Source organism: Grampus griseus (assembly GCF_964374135.1).
Source record: "Grampus griseus genome assembly, chromosome: 6".
Lineage (NCBI taxonomy): Eukaryota > Metazoa > Chordata > Mammalia > Artiodactyla > Delphinidae > Grampus > Grampus griseus.
In genome coordinates this window covers 23,092,497-23,114,773 of record NC_139000.1, presented here as the reverse complement: position 1 = coordinate 23,114,773, position 22,277 = coordinate 23,092,497, and the positions used below count along the sequence as shown (strand labels likewise).

Genomic DNA, 22,277 nt, shown 5'->3' with positions numbered 1-22,277 from the left:
ACCTTGTGGCTACCTGCTACCAGCTTACACCCTCTCCTTGATGGTCCTCAGGTATGCCCCTGGCTTCTCCAGCCAGGGTTGAGCCCAGCCTCCTTCCTTTTGCTTGCACTGCCCTGTCAACCGCACACATATTATTCCCAACAGAAATCGATAGAGAGAGTGGCCAAGCCAATCAGCAGAGTGTGCCCTGGGAACAGAGACCCAGGGATGTGGACGCCAGGGAACTGGAAGCTTGGGCAAAGGGATGCATTTATCTGACTGTGTAGCTAAGTAAGGAGGTGTAGAAAAAGGAACAGAGACAAATTCATGGTGGATTTGATTTATTCCTGCAAGATCCTCATAAAACTGTCCCTGATGGAGTATTCATAAGCATCCCTCAGCTACAAGCAGACGGGTCTCAATTTTTCCACTACAGGGAAATGCAAACTTATTTTCTTCTGGGAGAGAGAAGTTATTTTTTCCTGAAGGTTTGATCCAGTCTTTTAAAAATGTAATTAAAATAGTAGTAGTATTGCTAGGGATTGTAGAAATAATATAAAATATAGTTTCTCAAAAATGTTATAAATAAGAGGTCGAGCAAAGGGAGAAGGGGGGATATAAAAGTGGTTATTTGAAAGTACAGTAGGTAGAAATATATGTGAAATATATATATTCTATATTTTGTATCAAATTATATATATATATATATGGTGATAAAAATCAACATGGAAAGTTGTTGATAAAATCCTAGCACTGAAGGAATCTCAAACAAGCAATCTAAGCTACACCCCTACCCACGTGTGGTACAATCGCTATTTTGGAAATGGAAGTGGCTTTTTTACATGTTTAAGCATCATTCAGTAAAGACATGTCAGTCATCTTGCATCTTCAAGTCTGCAAAATGGGAGGATCTCTTGTACATTGGTTATGAAAGAAAATTGACCCGTAGCCCTATCAGGTGTAGTGTTCGGGTCTAGTACCCTCTCCAAGAGTCTTATTATCATGTCCTTCTCAAACTCCACTTTTGCAGGGAGCTCCCATGTACAGATGGCTGCTCTCTTCTCTCTGCCCTGAGGTCCAAATGTGGGACCTTATTAATTTCCAGTCAACAACACCAATAGAACACAATGGTGTAAGACAGATCTTCTCTGAAGGTATGAGAATAAGGGGAGAATTACATCCTGACACAGCACGATGAATAATTTAAGACTGATTTTTAAAACATCACTGTTCTCAAAAGTCCTTTTTATCACCCCCTGGGAATTTCTTACTGCCAGCTCTTGTTCCAACATTTTTCAGCTGCTCTCCTTCTTCTAAATGGACCTCTTCCATTTTTCTTTTCCTTCCACCTTTTCATACTCAAATGGCTCGTAAAGTTGCTTTGCTCTCCAAAAACAGCTTTCTACCTGGAAGGAATTTTGCTTCTCTCTTTTAAAATAACATTTTTCTGTCCTCACAACTTATTATCAGGATTAATAACATTTTTAAGTTGAAATGTTATATCTATTTTCTCTCACTCTTGCCATGAATTCTGAAGTGGTTTCTTGACTGCAGGCTAAAATTCTGAGAATACACATATATTTATGTCTCATAGCTCTTTCTTGTGGCCATATATCCTTTCATAAAGATAGTATTGCTTATGAAAGGAATGGTTATAGCAGAGAAAAGATTCTTCCCAAAGTGGGATATAATATATAGAGAGAGACGGGAATTAACACTTGTAAATGAATTTTATGCAACAAAGAGAATTATATTTGCATAGTTAAAAATGAAATACTTTATCCAAAATGATTTTCATCTATGATTTTCGTTATAGATTGCATCTATTAGCTATTGTTACAATAATGTTGCTTGACAAATCATCCCCAAACTCAGTCGCTTTTATTGTCATGCATATGCAGTTGGGCTAGGGGTTGGCTGATCTACACTTGGCTTAGCTGCAAGGTGTGGATTGGGTCCAGGTCTGGTCCCCATGACTCTCATTTCCTTGCAGGCCAACTGGGACATGTCCTTCTCATGCTACAGCAGAAGTGCAAGAGGGCAAACATCACCACTCAAACCCATTTCAAACCTTTGCTTGCATGATATCCACTAAAATCCCATTGGTCAAAGCAAACATCAGTAGGACAGGGAAGACAGTTTCTCCCACAGTGGGAGAGAAAGGGACCGAATATTTGCTGAACAATAATTCAAATGATTCCGTAATTAAATATCATATATTTGTCCGTCATGCCCAACATCTGTATGTCTCTGCCAGCCGGATCCAACAGGCACCAACAGTGGCTTAAACCAGGAGGGGCTTTAGTTAAATGCGAGATGTGTCCGGGAAATAATCTGTTCATGTGGGAGCAAAGATTTCTTTCCCAGAAACGTGCATTTAAGACAAAGCCCACAACCTCCCTGAGAGGAAATTGTAGGGCAAGTCATCAAACTTCTCTGACCCAATTTTTACAACCCAGTGAGAGACAATTATTTGTACTTTGCAATAAATTCTAGCCCATGGATCCTGAGTAATCCATTGTGCGTATTTCCTGTGAAATGAGGCTCTCAAGGATTCAGAATATAAAACAAGGCAATGCAACCAGTGCTAATGTATTAACATTTAATTAATCTCCTATTAGTTTATTTAAAGTGTCATGTAATTGCAAACAATTGTTATAGTTTCACCATCTGATTCGTCCAGTTGATCCTTAGAAAAATGCTGAAGTATCACAATCTTTCCTGGACACATCTCTGGTTTCTTGATTTAGCGCAGAGGCTGGTAGAGCACGTCTCATGAGCCAAAACAGCCCAGCGCCTGTTTTTGTAAGTAAAGTTTTATTGGAACCCAGCTGTGTCCATTTGTTTTTATGTTATCTTGGCTGCTTTCCTCCATAATGGCAGCTTGAGAAGCTGCAACAGAAGTGGTCTGACCTCAGAGCCTAAAATATTTACTATGTGGCAAACAGGAAAATGTGCCAGTCCTCATTTAACATAATGCTAGACAGTTGAAATTTGGAATTTGGGTGATACACACAGATCCGGCATGAATAGTGCCCTCAAGTTACCCTTAGAGAAAATTATTCAAGAAAATCAATAATGTAAATTAATATTACACAGTTTTAGTCTGTTTAAGGAAACAATCTTTTCAATGCTTTAAGCTATGAGCGCTCATATCCCAGTAGGCAGTTATTATACCAATTATAAAATTTCTATCTGCCTATTAAAGTGGACCCTGAGAAACTCTAAGTATTGCCTTCTTAGCTTTTAAGAAGATGACTTTACTTGCAATATTGTTTTTTAAAAGTATACTTGTCATTACTTCAAACTTTTCACTATTATAGACCATTCCACCTCCATTCACACGCATAATTGCGTCTAAATTAGTGTAGTTTTACTGTACTGTGATCATGGGTATTTCCAAACACCAGCCGCTGATCTCTTTCGTTGAGGTTGGGGAGAGCAAAACCTTGTATCTTGCCAGATGTCCACACTTGGAGCCTGTCTGACAGCTTAAGAGAAAAGGAGCTAACATGCATTAAGACTTGGGGAGAAATATATAGAGATTTTAAAAGTGAGTGTAAAGTCTCGGTTATTTCCAGCAGCTGTGTAGAATCTAGGACAGTGAATAATCTGAGGTCACTGCTATTGGATGCTGAATTAGATTCAGATGTGCAGATTTCTGTGTTATGGGGGGTCACTTTAAGCTCCAAGTAAGACCTCAGTATGAGACCTGGATTCTGGAGTTCATTTTAACCTCTTCTCCACTCTGGACTAGGAATAATACTATTTAGAAAATACAGGATTTAGATAATGACTCCAGACTTGGAGATTAGATAAAAACAGGAGGTGCTGACTGACCACACTTCTGAAAGGAAGCTGTCCTGGTAACTGCCAGGCAGTTAAACTATGGGTAATCGTTGGTTTCCTTTCAAGTCACACGGGCTTGGAAGCTGTGAAACACTGATCTCTCTACACCAGCTGAACGCACTTGGCTCAAATGGTACCATTTTGATTTTTCTTTTTCAGGAGTTGGGTGGGAGAGTGTGCTGCTAACAGGAGATGAGCTAACCTCGAAAGCCACAGACACATCCAGCGCAGACATGACTGTCCAGGTAAGGCATCCTTTCTCCAGTGTGATTCTCAAAGTGCATCTCTAGACGAAAGTAAGTGTATGGCAGATTTCTGGGGGCAAAATGAGCACTGCCCCTCACCCCACTGGGTTCTCTCTCTGTTCGCTGAAGCCTCAGTGAGCCAACCACAATAAGATCTCCTGAGGTTTGGATCCAGATCAGGAAGCCACCTGAAAGCTAGAATCTAAGACTTGTGATTTCCAATGGACCGGTTGTAGGATCTTCAGTGAATATCTACATGTAGATTGTAAGTGGTAACCCTGTGGGGACAGTGAAGCAAATATGAACATTCTGAGCTGAGAAACCCAGGCCCCACTGTGCATTGTGAAGAAAGGTCAGAGAGGCATAAAGTAGCTTTGATCTTGACTCAAGATTTCCACTGATGTCAGCAGGAAGGCAGCACATGGCCCACTCTGCCTGGAATGCTAATGGCCAAAGGTTTACAAAATGAGTCATCTGGAAATCAACCTAATTATATCATTGTTCAAATTAAATGCATGAATTAGTAATCATTGTCTAGATTAAGGAATCTGTAGCAAAATATATCAGACATAACTACTTCCCTTATACTACTGGAATAGACACAAGGGAATGGTCCTCCTCTCTTGGAATTCTGTTTATGTTTCACTTAACAAAGGCTGGGGGTGGGAGGGCATTCTAACATTTTTGCTTGAATGATTAGAATTTAAATAAATGCCACTTATGAAGTTTTCTTGGAAAAACAAAAGGTAATGTCCTTTTTTATATTGAGATATCACTAGAGTGATTTCCCTCCTGAGTTTTTAATTAGAGGTTGTACAAAAGAATATACAGGATGAATTTATTCAAGCTTTCCTTTGTAATGTGATGGCTGAACTTGTGTTATCTGTATGAAAGATGTTAGAGAAAGCAAAGAAACATACCACAGTGAAATGTATTATAAGATGGGAAAGTAGCTTGATTGGTTAAAAGAGTCAACTAATCTAAATAATAATTATCACATGCTGCAAGTTTGCTTGTAATTATGTTAGCAGAATTTGCAAGACAATGATATATATTGCAATGATGTATTGGTGTGTTGCTGGCTACTCGTGCAAAGTTTGAGAAATCTTTTGCCATGTTGGATAGAGAGGGGTGGATGCTGATAGAATTTGATGGATTTTGATGTGCTATTTTGCAATCTGTCATCATTTTAAGAATTAGTTTCTGAGATGTGTTGCTAGTGTACCTGCAGAGTTTGTTATATAAAAGCAAATGGTGTATTCTGATACACACAAGTTTTGCTTAAGTCCCATTTTATAAGGTTACTGTTTAATCAGTGTGCACCTCTTTGGCACCAGGATCTTGACTAAAGTTTTATTTGGGTCTATTCAATTTCGATGTCATTCTCAACCTCTCTTTCTGTCTTCTTTTATTGAATACCTGGGAATGTTTTATAAGAACAGAGGATTTTTAGTTCATAAGAACTGAACCCACTCAGAAGAAAGAACACTATATACTTTAAAAAGTTAAGCAAAATACAAATATATTTACTACTGCAATAAACTCCTACAAATATTATTAAGTTACTCTATTAACGCCAGTCTCTTCTCAATAAATGATTTTTGAAAACTCTAGGTGGATGTAATTTAGGGAAACGCTTCTGTTTAGATCTTTTCTGTCAGGTTTCCCAATTATGCAGCAATTATCAATTTTTTTTCCTTTGGTACCATGCTGTTTCCCACCCCACACTGCTTTATGTATCCATCCTGCCCTGTGTCTATCTTTTTTTTTTTTTTTGCGGTATGCCGGCCTCTCACCGTTGTGGCCTCTCCCGTTGCGGAGCACAGGCTCCGGACGCACAGGCTCAGCGGCCATGGCTCAGCGGCCACGGCTCACGGGCCCAGCCGCTCCGCAGCATGTGGGATCTTCCCGGACCGGGGCACGAACCCGCGTCCCCTGCATCGGCAGGCGGACTCCCAACCACTGCGCCACCAGGGAAGCCCCCTGTGTCTATCTTAAAGTATTATTTTTTTCTGTGTCTATAAGTGCCTGATGTTCATAAATTAACTACAGATTCCTCATCATATATTCATGCCTCTACAGCTATTCCTGTTTCTAATAGCTACTTCATACGTCCTTGTAATATCAGCTACTCCTGTTTTTTGCCCTGGGAAAGCAAAATGTTCTGTTAAAACATTAATTACAATAAAACTTGATTCACTGACATTTCCTAAGGGGAATGTCAGCAGAGACCACTAAAATACTTTGGCTTCCTCCCTGTTACTCTTCTTGAGATAGATGTACCTTTCTTCGTGCTTAGAAATTCTCTTTCTGAAAAAGACACTTTTTTTGTGATGTCAGTTGTCTGAATATGGTTTTGTCTACTATATGAGGCTTTTTAATACCATGTCTTATTTTGAAATGATAGAGTCATGCTTCTAAAAATATACATGACTCAGATGAATGAATTCATTTATAAATGGACTTCTGTCATTCTGAGGAATGTTGAACTAAGAGCATTTATGTTAAAAACACCCTCTAAATACTGATACAGGTAAGAGTATCATGTAGGCCTGCTGAACAATTTAAAATCACTATGTAGTAGGTTGAATTGTGAATCCTTTCCTTCCCCGCAAAACCATATGTCCAAGTCCTAAACCCTGGTACCTGTGACTATGACCTTATTTGGAAAAGAGGTCTTTGCAGATGTAATTAAGAATCTTGAGGTGAGATCATCCTGGACTAACCAGGTAGAACCTAAGTCCAATGACACATGTCCTTATAAGAGACAGAAGAAGAGGTAACACAGAGATGAAGGCCACAAGAGGAGACACGGGCAGAGGTTGGACTTCCATATAGCCCAAGCCAAAGAACACCAGAAGCTGGAAGAGGCAAGGAAGTATTCTTCCCTAGAGACTTCAGAGGAAGCAGTGCCCTGCCAGTCCTTGATTTTGGATTTCTGGCCTCTAGAATTGTGAGAGAATAAGTTTTTGTTGTTGTAAGCCACTGAGTTTGTGGTAATTTGTTACAGTAGCCCCAGGAAACCAATATACTCGGATCTACCCAAGAATTATACCTACAGTGCCAATACCAGAGAGGCTGAAAGCCAATATTACACACATTCATCACTGTTTTCTTATTATACTATGCTCAGCCTTTATAAGTTGTTTTTACCTTTTCTTGTTTTGAAAGAACCATTAACCTTTTTCAGCCTGAATCATGATTCACTAGAAGAAAAGGGTAGTCATATTTGGGGATAGCTTCTATATTATATTTTAATCTGTTTTGCTGCTTGTCTAGATATTGATTTTTTTTTTAAAGTATGGATCAATATTTTCTGAAACTTGCCTGACCGTGAGAGTCATCTGCAGCAGTATTTTAAAAAGTATAGCTTCCCAGGCTTCTGCTTTCAAAATTCAGATCCGGAAGATCTGGGTTTGAGAATTAGCATTTTTAACAAGTGCTGGTGATTTTGGGGGTCAGTTTGGGAAAATGTTGTCTAGCATACCACTAAAGCAGTAAGGGGTGTGGCCACAGGAGCCCTACCGCTGCCCTTGGCTCTCTGGTTGTCCATCTGGTCTGAGAAAGGACTTGGGGACTCCCTGTTCAAAACCCTTTGGTTCCGTTTCTTTTGCACACTGACTAAGGCTCAGAACTGCAATTTCATTTCTAGCCCCATCTTCCATCATGTCTGTCTCTGGGCCTATTTTTGCCCTCTGCACCCAGCCTACTTGTAACCAGAATGATCTTTTAAAAAGGGCAAGCCAGGGCTTCCCTGGTGGCGCAGTGGTTAAGAATCCATCTGACAATGCGGGGAACACGGGTTCAATCCCTAGTCCGGAAACATCCCACATGCCGTGGAGCAACTAAGCCCGTGCGCCACAACTACTGAGCCTGCGCTCTAGAGCCCGCAAGCCACAACTACTGAAGCCCGTGCACCTAGAGCCCGTGCTCCACAAGAGAAGCCGCTGCAATGAGAAGCCTGTGCACCATAACAAGGAGTAGCCCCTGCTCGCCACAAAGCAACGAAGACCCAACGCAGCCAAAAATAAATAAATATATATATAAAAATAAAGAAAAGAAAGTAGCATAAGAGAGAAGCACAAGAGACAGACCCTCATGTGAGAACACAGGGAGTAAGTAGGTGTGAGGAAAGGCCAGTGTTCCCCCTTAACTGCAGTCAGAGACAGAGATTGTCTTAGGCAGGTGCTATGTCTTTTAAAACCCCATGGTTTTTATTCAAGGCTTCCTTCCTCTTCCTCTTCCTCCCTCTCTCTCCCAGCCCAGCCAACCCCTATTTATATTCAAGTCTTTGGCTCGAATATTAGGGCTTTATGACCAGTATCGTCACGTGCTTTCGAAGGCCCTAGTGCTTCTCCTGCAAAGCCAGGCACGTGAATAACCATCAGCGTCCTTGCATGAGATCCGGTCTCCCCTGCGGGAATGTCGTCTCTGTGAGGACCTGCATCCCAGCTCCTGACCGAGTGTGTAGCCTGTCGTGTGCAATTGTCAATTGTTGTTGCATGAACAAATACATGAAGGAAGAAATGAAGACAGTGTCTGTCTAGACTGCAGTTAAGGGGGACCACTGGCCTTTCCTCAAACCTACTTCCTGTGTTCTCACTGGAGGGGTCTGTCTCTTGTGCCTCTCTTTATGCTTTCTTTTCTTTCTTTTTTTTGAAATGTAGTTGATTTACAGTGTTGTGTTAGTTTCACGTGTGCAGCAAAGTGATTCGGGTACCTATATCTATATGTTCTTTTTCAGATTCTTTTCCATTATAGGTTATTACAAGATATTGAGTATAGTTCCCTGTGCTATAGAGTAGACCCTGTTGTTTATCTATTCTTTTTTTTCTCTGTCATAGAATCTCGAGTTTACATGTTTGCATCACAGCGAGAGAATCCATCCCCTACATCCCCCTGAAACAAAGTGAATCAGCTATAGCTGTGCACATACATGTATCTGTTTATCTATTCCTATGCTACTTTCCTCCGTGTTTCGTTTTTCACTTGTTAGTGCCTCTAAATCACGGTTCTTTTTTTCACCATTCCTTTTTTTTTTGTAAACATAATTGAGGTACATAATTTGCATAACATAAAGTTCACACATTTAAGTGTACAATAATTTCTAGTAAATTTACCAACCGTCACCATAATCCAGTTTAATAACATTTTCATCACTCCAATAAGATCCCTATTATGTCCTATTAGTTTGTCTCCACTTCACCCCCAATCCCAAGCACTACTTTCTGTCTCTATAGGTTTGCCTGTTACGGACGTTTAATGTAAATGGAATCATACAACGTGTGGTCTTTTGTGTCTGGCTTCTTTTGCTTAGCATGGTGTTTTCGAGATTCATCCATGTTGTAGCCTCTATTAGTATTTCATTTCTTTTAATGCTGAGTAGTATTTCATTTCATGGATATACCAGAGTTTTGCTTTGTTTTCTAGTCCATTCACAAGTTGATGGACTTTTAGGTTGTTTCCCCGTTTGGGCTATTATGAATAATTCTGTTACAAATATTCACGCACAAGTCTTTGTGTGGACGCATGTATTCTTTTGTCGTGGATATGAACCTGGGAGTGGAATTGCTGGGTCATGTGGTAAATCTGTGTTTAACCGTTTGAAGAACTGTCAGATTGTTTTCCAGAGTAGCTGTACCATGTTACACTCCCACCAGCCGTGGATAGGGTTCTGATTTTTCCACATCTTATCAATGCTTGCTATTGTCTGTGTTTTGATTATAACCATCCTAGTGGGTGTCAAGTGGCATTTCATTGTGCTTTAGATGTGTGTTTCCCTGTTAGCTAGTGATGCTGAGTATCTTTTCATCTGCTTATTGGCCATTTGTATGCAGTTAATTTTTCAATGGCTTGGTTTCCTTTATGTGCAAGAGGGTACAGGGTACATTCTGTTATTCTCTTATTGCAGACGTGTAGTCAATGTTTTCTGAGTGAGGGGCCCTCTTCTTGATGATGGGGGAAGGGGGCTCAGTTCACTTTTCCCTTTTAGGATCACTGCCATTCTCCCACCACTGCCCTGGGAGGGGGTAGGAGTGTCTCATCGATCTCTTTTCTTTCCATTTCTTTCCCTTTCCTTTCTTTCTCTCTCTCTTTTCTGTCTGATTATTTTCCCCTCACATCTCAGCTTTTTTGTTTTTATCATTGTTATTAACCTATCAGTGTTATATTTTTTACTGTGGTAAAATATACATAACAAAAATCACACTTTTAACCATTTTTAACTAGCATTATGTCATTCGTATTGTTCTGCAGCCATTACCACCATCCATCTCCAGGACTTTTTCATTATCCCAAACTGTAACTCTGTCCCGATGAAATACTAACTCTCCATTCCCCTCCCCCCTTCAGCTCCTGGCAACCACTTCAGTGTCACAGTTTATATGTAATAATATCTAGCTGTCTTCTCAAGGGGATTTTAAATATATCCTATTAAGAGTAAAAAGCAAGTAAGATGGCTAAACCTCAGCCTAGAATTTTAATAACCTCTGGACAGGTCAAGCTAGAAAGGCAGTCATTTTACATGCATTTAAGAACTTTATATTTCCAAAATAAAGTTCCTAGGAGGCTGCTACATACTAGATCTTAAAGGAGTTTGCTGGTCACAGAGCGTCCTTTCTCCTGAGGAGTAAACTGCCCAGTGCTGACATCCTGGAAGTGTCTTGCCTTTACTCAGCTGGAGCGACCAACTGCACCTGTTTGGATCTGCATTGTTTTCTTGAATTGTGTTTATTTCATGACTGTACAGAACTACGTCAATCCGTGTTAAAAGTACAAAGATCCATGTTAACAGAAATATCTCTTGGGCTGAAATAATGTGATTTGGCTGCCATCTTAATCAAATATACCAGCTAAGTCCCAAATGCTGTCTTTACCTTACCCTCTTGTTTTATATACAGAGACTGAAAACTAAGTATTTGCAAAAAGAGCACAGAACATTCTAGTACACGCCTTGGATTTTTTTCTCAGAAAGAAGTCTTGTACTTATTTACATTGTTAAAAGATAAACTGAGGGGCTTCCCTGGTGGCACAGCGGTTGAGAATCCGCCTGCCGATGCAGGGGACGAGGGTTCGTGCCCCGGTCCGGGAAGATCCCACATGCCGCGGAGCGGCTGGGCCCGTGAGCCATGGCCACTGAGCCTGCGCGTCCGGAGCCTGTGCTCCGCAACGGGAGAGGCCGCAACAGTGAGAGGCCCACGTACCGAAAAAAAAAGATAACTGAGCCATAGTAAGAATTTTAAGAGTGTATTTGAACAAAAACTCATTCAAATTAGGCAGCACCAAACCGGAAGTGGTTAGCAGCACTCTGCCCACAGGAGCTGGGGAGAGACTTTTATAGAGAAAAGGTGGAAGCAATGAAAGGAAAGTAAGCAATTGGCTGTAACTTAAAGCCTCACTGGCCATTTGTATTGTTTCTCTTTAGTGTTTTGATTTTGTAACCTTGAGGCAATAACAGCTTAAATTTTGGTTTGCTGTTGGGGGTCTCCATGGCAGTAGAGCCACCTCTGTCTAATGACCTCCTTGTTTAATTAATTTAACCCCATATACAATATTTTTCAGTCGTGCTTAGGCAAGAGGCAGGATGGGTACCAGTTAGGCAAGTTGGGGGTTCTGGCTGTAAAACCGTTTGAAAGGGGCACGTTTCCTAACCAAGGACATGAGAGAGCCACATAAAAGGAGGACGTTGCCTCTGTATGTAAAACTTACTGCTGGGAGGGGGATTGTTCTCCTGGAATGGCAGATGTTCTCTGTTACAAAAGGGGAAAAGCATTCAGACTCTTCCGGTGGTGAATAGAGGCCACAGGTTACAGCTTTCTTTGCGAGCTGCCTTTAAAAAGCCGTTCTGCCGAGGACCTCCTGTTGCCAGCGGTGCTGACCAGTTGTCCTTTGTATTTGCCGATGACGACATAGAGGATTGTTTGTGCAGGGTCTCTGGACAAAAAGACACATTTGGGACCAGAAGTCCTTTCTACGTTGGGTACATACATAAAGATGGTTCTAAATTTGCTTCCTTGCCGAAGGAACTCTTTTATGGCAGACTTTTTTAGTCCTTGAAACTATTTAGAGTGGTGGATCTCAAAGGGGGATGACAGTGGGGGTTAAGAGACACTCCAGGACTAGCTATTGGCTAAATGTTCACCATACCCTCTTGGAGAATCACTGTCTTGATTTTCTTTAATATGCATTTTGTATTATTACAAGGAATCAGATGTGAAATGCCCTGGTGGACACTATAATACGGTGCATCAGTATTGGTTATCGTTAGTCCTATGTGTTGCTCCCTATGTGTCAAATAAAATGAAGGTCAAATAAATGAAGTCACAATTGATAACTCTCATTATATATGTATAGATAAGGAATATTCTGGCAAATGAAAGATCTCAGGTACCTTCTTCTCTGCTGTTTTATTTATTCATCATGTCCTCCTGCTGACAATAATAGCTAATATTGACTGAGCATTTGCTATGAGCTGGGTACTGTGCTCCGCCCTTACATGTACCATTTCATATAGTCCCCGAAATGGCCCTGCAAAGGAGGAACTCTAATTCACCCCCATTTTACAGATGTGGTGACTGGGGCTCAGCAAAGTGAAATGAATTATCCAAGATCTCAGAGTGAGTGTTGGAACTCAGGTGAAAAGACACTTTATAACCTCTCTACGTAGGGGTTGATGAATGCAAATTGATTTTACTATCAGCTAAAGCAGAGTAGCTCCTAGGATGGGGCAAAAGTAGTTTTGCCAGATGACACACTGGACACCCAGTTACATTTGAACTTTACAGAAGCAACAAGTAATTTTTTAGTATCAGTAGGTGCCAAATATTGCATGGGACATACTAAGAAACTGTGTATTTGTTACCAAAATTTAAATTTAACTGGCCATCCTATATTTTAATTTGCTAAGTCTGGCAGTCCCAGGCAGGGAGGGGTATTGCAAAGGAGGTAAAGGAAACAGCTTAATGCATCTGATTGCTGTGCTCTGAGATTATTTGTGGTTTTGTATTTCTTTCATGACTATGACTTTGTTCATTTCAGGATGACCACATATTAAGTTCATTATCTTAAGCTTTAAATCAGACAGATATACAGGTTCAGTTTATACAGTAAACTAATAACCTATCAATGAATCTCTCCTGATCCACTTTTTTTTTTTTTTTCCTAGAAATAAAGCCTTCCAAACCTGACCCATGCCAAGATACGTACCTCACTGGTTTCCCTATGAAGTGAAACCATGGGAAATTCTGCCCCCACTTTGTTTGTTTCTCTGGACTTAAAACAAAAACCACGACTTTTCCTCAATCTGGGCACGTTATAATTTTTCTGAAGCCTGTTCTAGGGGTTTCATTTTTAGCTGGGCTATCAATCAGTGATTTCATTTCCTGCAGAGAGCGTCATCATCCCAGGTTTTAAAACGTCGATGAAATATTCTTGTGCTTTCACCTAGTCTATGGCTTAGTAAACTTCCCCTCTCTCTGGGTGGTCACCTCCTGAAACAGATGACAGTGGCCTGCCTATTCCCAGCAGAAGTTCTGACACATTCACGAATATTTCCTGAGTACATCAGCGCATTTCCTCCAATGCATGTTTCTAGCATTCCAGGGGTGGGAGCGACTAATGATGACAAAGCTCTAGCATAGTCTCTGTCCTGTATGTCAGAGCCATTTTGCAGATAAGCCTGTCTTCTTATGAATGATCTGCCCAATCTAATGAGCTTTGAAGCAGGGCGTATCTGCAGTTACCAAAGTCTGACTTCTCATAAAACTAAGGCAAGCAATCCAAACGCAGAGCCCACCGGCGGGAACCATCGGTCTTTGGTGCTCTTGAAAGGTTGCCAACTGGTTCCCATTAGGCGAGAGTTTGCCTATCTAGTCTATTTATGAATAAATTATCCTTAATGTCTGGGAGGGTTTGGAATGGTCACAGGTTATTCCTGAAAAACAAATTATTCACGTGGCTGTTTCCAAAAGGCTTTGCCCTGAAACAAGTCCGGTATCACAGAGGTCTCATAGATCTTTAGCATCATCCTCCAGAAGTATCTGTTGGATTCATCCACAGAAAGATCTTGCTTCATTATACAAGCACTTAAGATAGTTTAAGTGAGCATCTAGCACTCCTCTTCATAAATTATCAATGCCTTCCTTTTCTGTGTCTTTCTTCTACCCATCCTCAATGACCTTCCTCCTTGCTTTTTTCTGTAGCAGTGAAAACTAGTAGTTAACAGAGAAAATCTGACACACATGTAGGTTGTTAAAGGAGAATACGTGCTCAGGCAAGGTGATTGCTCCACTGGCTAGGAGAACAGGCTTCAAAGTGCTGAGAGATTTACACACCAGGAGTTGGGCTGTTTTGATGTTACTTGAGCTTATTACTGTTGCAACAATTGCTTCTTCCTCAGAAATGAGACAGTGGAAATGTGACATTTATCATAGCTCAACATTATCATGTATATTCCTAAAAAGAAAAAGGTACCGGTAGCCACAATCCCCACTCCCTCTCCAAAGGGATCTGGGGTAGAAGGTAAGGTAATGGATCAGTCATCATATTCTCCATATGCTCAGAGACTGTGAGTTTTGATCTCTAATGTGATGAATTTTCTAGTGAATTTCAGTTTAGAAAAATGAATGAGAATAATAGCTAACATTTATCGAGAACTTTCCATGTGTCAGGCATTGCCCACTGCTTAGGGTATTATTTAATTCTTACACAACCGTATGAGATGGGTACCATGAGTATCTCCAACTTACAGAGGAAGAAAAGGTACAGAGACAAAAAGTAACTTATCCAAAAACACACAGCAGAGTCTCAGAGCCTAGATCTAACCAGGCAGCCCTTGATCTTTTTTTTTTTTTTTTCCAGCCCTTGTTCTTAACTATGTCGTACTGCTTCCCCTGGTAGAACAAAATGGTGATGCTCTTATGCAAACAGATAAAGTAGGTCTCACAGCCCCTGATCAATAAGAGAGCTTTTATGTAGTTCTGTTTGTATTCGTTCTTCAAATGCAAAACTGGAGTTTAACTGGTGGGATAAGATTAGATTTTCAGCCCAGAGATGTGGTTGTTTTTCAGGCTTGCCCTTGGGTTTACGTCCTATCAACATTCTGATTACATTTCATTATCATTCGACTGCAGTGATTCATGAATATGATAAAAACAGACTGGCTCTTCAATAAATAAGGGAAGCTGGGCTGACAGTGAATAAATAGACCTTTCTTTGAATCTGGAGAAATTCAGCCTACGGATGTCCTGCAATATTTATTAGGAGACCACTATACCCACCATGCCTGAGCGTGGAGCAGTTTCTTCTTTTAGTTTTTCCTAAGATATGTGTATTTCTGTTATACAGCATTTAACTTTTAGGTTAAAAAAAAAAACTTATTGAGTGTTATGTTGCATGTTCTTACATGTGGTGTACTGTATTTAAACACGTTCAAATTCTGAGGGTGATTTTTCAAATTTATGGCAATAAATCCTTTGGAAATTTTGAAAATGAAAAGCTTAAGTTGAGAAATAGACAAACATTCATCCAGTAAGAATTATTATTTTTATTATTCTTAATGTGTTTTATATATGTTGGTTCCTACAAAGAAAATATGAAGAAAACCCAAATATGAAAAAAATTTCCAAGTTTATCCCATGAATGACATAGGAAAATCCCTCTTAAGAGAAAAGGCATTGCAAAAGAGGCAAAGAATATTTTCCTTTTTCAAACAAAAATATGCATCCTGTTTCTAAGCATTTTTCATAGTATTCGACAGTTTATTAAAATAAACGTTTTTCCTCCATACGGATTTTATCAAACTTTCTTATCCTATAATAGTCTTTGACCCACCCTTCCTATTTTCTTCTTTCTCACCCTTGTTTCTTCTCTTCTTCCCTCTCTTCTTCTCTTTTTCCTTCCTCCTTCCCTTCCTTCCTTCCTTCCTCATTCCTTCCCTCCCCATTCACTCCCTTTCTTTTTCCCAGCATTCACTAAGGGTCAGACACTATGTTATTTCACTTAACACTCACAACTGCACCGTGAAAGAGGGACCCTTGTTTTGTTTATTTGAAGAGCTCCATGCTCTGAAAAGGTGATTTTCCCAAGATCACAAAATCTGTAGGAGTGGAGACAGGAATCAGTCCTAGGTCTGTAATATTCCACAGCCCACAGTTTATTGCTTTCCATACAATGAGTATTTCTTTAATAAATGGGAGGTTATTTTAATTAAAATTTAATGACAGGACTGACAAAGACATATGATATTGCTTATATGTGGAACCTAAAAAAATAATACAAATGAACTTATTTACAAAACAGAAATAAATTCACAGACACAGAAAACAAACTTATGGTTACCAAAGTGGAAAGGGGGGAGGGATAAATTGGGAATCTGAGATTAACAGATACACACTACTGTATGTAAAATAGATAAACAACAAGGACCTACTGTATAGCACAGGGAACTATATTCAATACCTTTTTAAAAATTTTATTTATTTTATTTTTGGCTGCGTTGGGTCTTTGTTGCTGCACTCGGGCTTTTCTGTAGTTGCGGCGAGCAGGGGCTACTCTTCGTTGCAGCGCGTGGGCTTCTCATTGTGGTGTCTTATCGTTGCGGAGCACGGGCTCTAGGCGCATGGGCTTCAGTAATTGTGGCTCGCGGGCTCTAGAGTGCAGGCTTAGTAGTCATGGAGCACGGGCTTAGTTGCTCTGCGGCATGTGGGATCTTCCCGGACCAGGGCTCGAACCCATGTCCCCTGCATTGGCAGGTGGATTCTTAACCACTGAGCCACCAGGGAAGCCCTCAATGTCTCATAATAGCCTATAATGGAAAAAACTCTTAAAAAATTTATATATATATATATATGTATATATATATATATATAAAACTGAATCACTTTGTTATATACCTGAATCATTGTAAATCAACTCTACTTCAATAAAAAAAAAATAATGATAGGAAAATAGCTAAATAGCTATAATCCCCCAGGAGAAGGCATTAGTCAAGAACCCTTCTGAGCTAAGACTGATCTGGCTCTTTGGACTGGCCCCAGCGCAGTTACAGAGCAGCAGACCAGCATAGATGAATAATAACAAATAGCTACCATCTACTGAGAATCTAAATGGTGGGTTCTTTGGTCTCTGTAAGCATTAACTCAACCAGTGCTCACCACAAACCCATGATATAGATACTATGTAATTGTCTCCATTTTAAAGGCTAGGAAGCTGAAACTGAGACACAGGGAGGTAAAGTCACCTGTGAAAGGTCCCACCCAGAATCAGTGGAGGAATAAGGGTTTGGCCCGCAGAGCACATCCTCCTACCCATGACACCGGACCACCTCTTGCCTGTCATCCACACATGCTTGTCCTTTTCTCAGGTGATGCTGAGCCAGTTAACTTCACAACCAGCCATTTCCTTGGAGTTCAGATCCACAGCAAAGAAAAGGCACGAGTCTGCTTTCCCAATCAATAACTTTCAAGCCACACGTTCTTTGTGCAAGTGATGTATCTGAAAAGAGCTATTTTTACAGATAATAGCAGAAAAAAAAGAAAGGCCAGTTGAACTCACCCATGATAAATGTTAGAAATTTAAGGGTCAATGTAGTCCTTGCATATGAAACACTAAATTCTTCTTGGAAATCATCTTATGGGACAATCTAGTTTGTTTAGTGTTTCAAAAGTGCAATTGTTTTACCTAAAGTTCAGGAACTACTTTACCCAATGTACTTCAGAAGTCTGTTTTGGTGAGTTGGTATTTTGTTGAAAAGAAATTTCTTAGAAAAATAATCAAATGGGAATTTTTTGAATTTGAAAAGAACATTTTATTGTAATGAGAATAAGAAGTATATGCGCATGCAGCTGATAAATAGCTATTGAATGTCTTCTAAGTGCGATGCTTCCTGCCATGTGCCTGGTGCATCTTCTTCTCCCAATTATGTCTAGAATCCGATTCCACCATTACTATCACCACTGTACCATGACCATCCTAGTTTAAGCTATTGTCACCTCTTGCCACGATTACTACAATAGCTTCTAAGTGGTCTCCTGGCTACTCCCTTTCCCGCCTGTAGTACAGACCTTATATAGTAGCAGCCACAGTGATCTTTAAAACAACTTGTCATTTATCTGCTTAAAATAAATGAGTGACTTTACATCTTATTCAAGAAAAAAATAATCCCAAATCCTTATCAAGGCTTGTGGGGTCCTCATGATCTGGCCTGGCCTGTTTTCTTTCTGAGCTCACTCACTGCCACCCTCCCCTCATCTACCCCTCCTCAGCTGTGAAGGCCTCCTGGCTGCTCTACACATGGTTGGTCAGTGTTGCCACAGCTGCTGTTTCCTGTGCTGAAATGCTTTTCCCTTCAATATCTCATGGCTCACTCCTTTTTCCAGTTCTCTGCTCAAATGTCACCTCATGAAGGAGTCTCTTCTTGACCATACTGTATAAAATAGTACCCACTCCCAGTGGGCCATCAATGTCATCCCTTTCCCCTGCCTTATTTTTCTTTATAACAATTACCACCTCCTGACAATAATGTATTTCTAATAGCTACATGGGTTAATTCAACTGACCTTTGATTTTCTATCCTGTTATCTTATTTCATATTATCTGGCATTCTTCTCCCTTGTTGGTTTTTTTTATCTTTCCCCATTCTTCACACTGTATTAGGATATAAGCTCCATGAACACATTTTTTTGGTTTATTCAACAAATTTTAATTAGCACCTACTCTATGCCAAGCTGTGGGCATCTAGAAATTAACTAAAGAGACTATAATCCTGTATGCATATAGGTTACTTTTTAGTAAGGGGAGATAGACAAGAAACAAAGAAACAAGCAGGTATATTATATGAAAGACAATGATAAGTGCTTTGGAGAAAAATAAATCAGAATATTGTCAGATGGGAGTGACACGGTTGTGGCTGGAAGAATGGAGTCTGTCTTTAATCAGGTGGGCAAGACTATGGGAGGAGCAGATTTGGGGAGGAAATTAAGAATTTTCTGGGCACTTGTTAAGTTTAAGATGCCTTCTAGTCATCCAAGTGGAGAGGTCAGGTGTGAGTCTGGAGTTCAGGCAGAGGGCAGGCTGAGATAGAAATCTGGGACTCATCAGTACATAGCCACAAGACAGGATGAGATCACAGAGGGATAGAAGGAAAGAAGGAGTGGAGGCCCTAGTCCTGGATCAGCCTATATTAAAGATTTGGAAGATGAGGAACAAAAGGAGACCAAGAAAGAATGGCTAGTGAGGTCTGTGAGGAACCAGGAGAGAGGAGTATTTGGGAAGCCAAATGAAGGAAGTAGTTCAAAAAGGAGTGACCGAACATCTGTGTCAAATCCTGCTGAAAGGTCGAGTAAGATGAGTTCTGAGAAATGGTCATTGGGTTGGGCAGCCTGGAGAGGTCATGTTGTCTGTGACCAATGCTCTGTCGGTGGGGCAACGAGGACAAAAGAAAGAATGGGGGTGATGGGGGCAGGAAATGGAGACAATAAGTAGAACTCTCTCTTTTAAATATGCTTGATCTAAGGGGGAATAGAAAATTGAGGTGGTAGCTGCAGAAGGCTGTAGGGTTAAGAGAAGTTTTTTTTTTGGTTTTCTTGTTTGTTTGTTTGTTTCTAAAGTGGGAGAGATCACAGTAGACCTTGTGAGGTGAGAGAAAATTTATGTTGCAGGAGAGGATACAGTTGGGGGAGTGATGTCCTGGAAGGGGTAAGAAGGGACGGGATCCAGTGCAAATGGAGGAGATGGCCTTAGCTAGGGTCAGGGGCATGTGCTCATAGTCACAAGAGGGAAGGCCATCTTCTCATTACCTCTTCTTACTCAGTGAGATGGGAAGCCAGGACATCAGATGAGAGTGACATGGAGCAAGAAGCGTATAAGGGAAAAGGAGAAGGTGTACCTAGTCATCGCCAGAGTAGGGGAGTGAATGGACTGGGGAAATGTAAATAGCATCTCCAGGCACCACGTAAAGGAAGCAGTCATCAGTTTGAAGTGAGACTGGCCAGGTGGTTGTACGTATTTGTCTAATCATGTCAGTGTTGAATGCAGATGTGGAACGGACAAAGAGTTGGACTGATCTGGGGTTACTGATTACAGGGTGAATATGGCAAAGGGAGAGACAGACAAAGGAGTTGAGAGCGTACACAAGGGATGGACCGTGGAATCTAAGCTACAGAAAGAATGAGACCAGGAGGGATGAGGAACAATGATGCATAATGGAATCATTGGATTAGCCTTGGTCATGGGGTTGGAGAATTATTGGAGTTGGCATAGTAGTAGAAAGAGTGTGGGACTTCCCTGGTGGCACAGTGGTTAAGAATCCGCCTGCCAATGCAAGGGACATGGTTTTGAGCCCTGGCCTGGGAAGATATCACATGCCTCAGAGCAACGAAGCCCGTACACCACAACTACTGATCCTGCGAGCCACAACTACTGAAGCCCACACGCCTAGATCCCATGCTCCGCAACAAGAGAAGCCACCACAATGAGAAGCCCACACACTGCAAGGAAGAGTGGCCCCTGCTCGCCACAACTACAGAAAGCCCCCACGCAGCAACGAAGACCCAGTGCAGCCAAAAATAAATAAATAAATTAATTAATTAAAAAAAAAAAAAGAAAGAGTGGTGGTTAGAGAATAGGATGTTTGAAACTGAGATTATGAAGGGTGCACGGTTATTGGTAATTACAAGGTCTAGGATGGGACCATGGAACCGGATGGCTGAAGTAGGAAGACAATGTTATTTTTAAAAATTTATTATTTATTTATTTATTTATGGATTTTTTTGGCTGCACCTCACGGCATGCAGGATCTTCCCCCACCAGGGATCGAACCCGTGCCCCGGCAGTGGAAGCTCAGAGTCTTAACCACTGGACCACCAGGGAAGTCCCAATAATAGTTATTTTTTAAAAATTAAAAAACTAAGAGGCCAGGATAGTCAAAGACTTATCCACATGGATGTTATAATCATTAAGACTTATAATGAGAATGTTGGAGAGAGTGACAGATGCTAAAGTCTTCAGGTAATGAGGGAGGGGGATTGTATATTGAGAAAGGAGGACAGTAGTCTGGAAGAAGCAGTAAAGAACAAGAACACCCATCCCACCTCCAGGCCCAGCGGCTTGAGGATGAGAGAAAGCACTTGACTGTTCACTGCCGTATCCCTGGCACCTACAATGGCCTCACACATGGGAGAATCTTAATAAATGTCTGTTGAGCGGATGAGTGATTGAGTGACAGGGAATCTCCATTTTGGCAAGAGGAGTCATTGGAGACTGGTTTGGGAAGCTAACTCAGATGCATTGTGAAGGGTGGTCAGGAAGGGGGAGAGGCCAAGGACAGGGAGATCTGCTAAAAGGCCATTGAATAGTCCAGGTGGGAAAGGAGGAGTGACCTGTGAAGGGGCAGTGGGGGCAGTAACAGGGGCCAGAGTAGCTTGACCACAGTGAGGAAGAGGGCGAGTGACCACAGGGACTGTGGGACCCTTGAGTCAGGAAATACAGGGCAGATGAGTGAGGGGAGGTTAGTAAGCAGTTGAGTTGGAGTGTGTGTGTTTGATGGGTGTTCAAGGGAAGATGCTGAACCCAAGGTAAGACTCTAGGCTGCCCTGGATAGAGTGCCTCTGTCAAGGGGAGGGTCAGGATAATGGCAGTGCGGAAGAAGGTTGTGGATGGAGCCCCTGGAAACAGCAGCCTTGGGGGCAGGCTTGAAGCCGGGGAGTCAAATAGGCCTTGACTGGTAAGAAGGGCTTTCTAGGTAAAGAGCCTAATGTGACTAGAATGGGCGAAATAACTGGTGGATCCAGGGCCGACTGAGTGATACCGACCCAGAGTAAATGAAAGCAGAAGGTAGAGCTAAGGCTGGAAGGGGAGGGGAGCAGTGAGGGCTCATTTCTCCCTGGCAGGGCCCTGCCCTGGGGTAAGATGGTCCCCCCATCTTGTAGGAACCAAGCACTCTGGATACAGTGCCTGGCGGGGACCCCCTCCAGAGAGTGGCCGCAAACCACAGCACACACGCATGTCGGCATGAAGGCTTTACTTCCCCTCTCTGATATTCAGGTCTGTGGCAGCATCCTCTGTCTGCAGAATATTCCAGAATATTGAGAACAGGCTGGAGACTTTAACAGAACTCAAAGCAAAACTCCAAGGCAAAAGGCTGAGAGAGAAATATTTCTAGGATATTGTGATAGAGATGGTGGGCACGTAACCATACTGACAGCACAA

At 41.3% G+C, this 22,277-nt stretch overlaps 1 protein-coding gene across 6 annotated transcripts in view; it reads left to right on the top strand.

Moving 5' to 3' along the window:
• PALM2AKAP2 (PALM2 and AKAP2 fusion) overlaps positions 1 to 22,277 on the top strand; it is a gene marked incomplete at its 3' end in the record, with an annotated part of 497,367 nt that overhangs the window by 355,015 nt on the left and 120,075 nt on the right. For all 6 annotated transcript variants that reach the window (XM_082655999.1, XM_082656001.1, XM_082655998.1 and 3 more), the window contains one exon: positions 3,988 to 4,073. In XM_082655999.1, the coding sequence (XP_082512125.1) occupies positions 3,988 to 4,073 (86 nt within the window). The remainder of the gene's footprint in view (positions 1 to 3,987; positions 4,074 to 22,277) is intronic.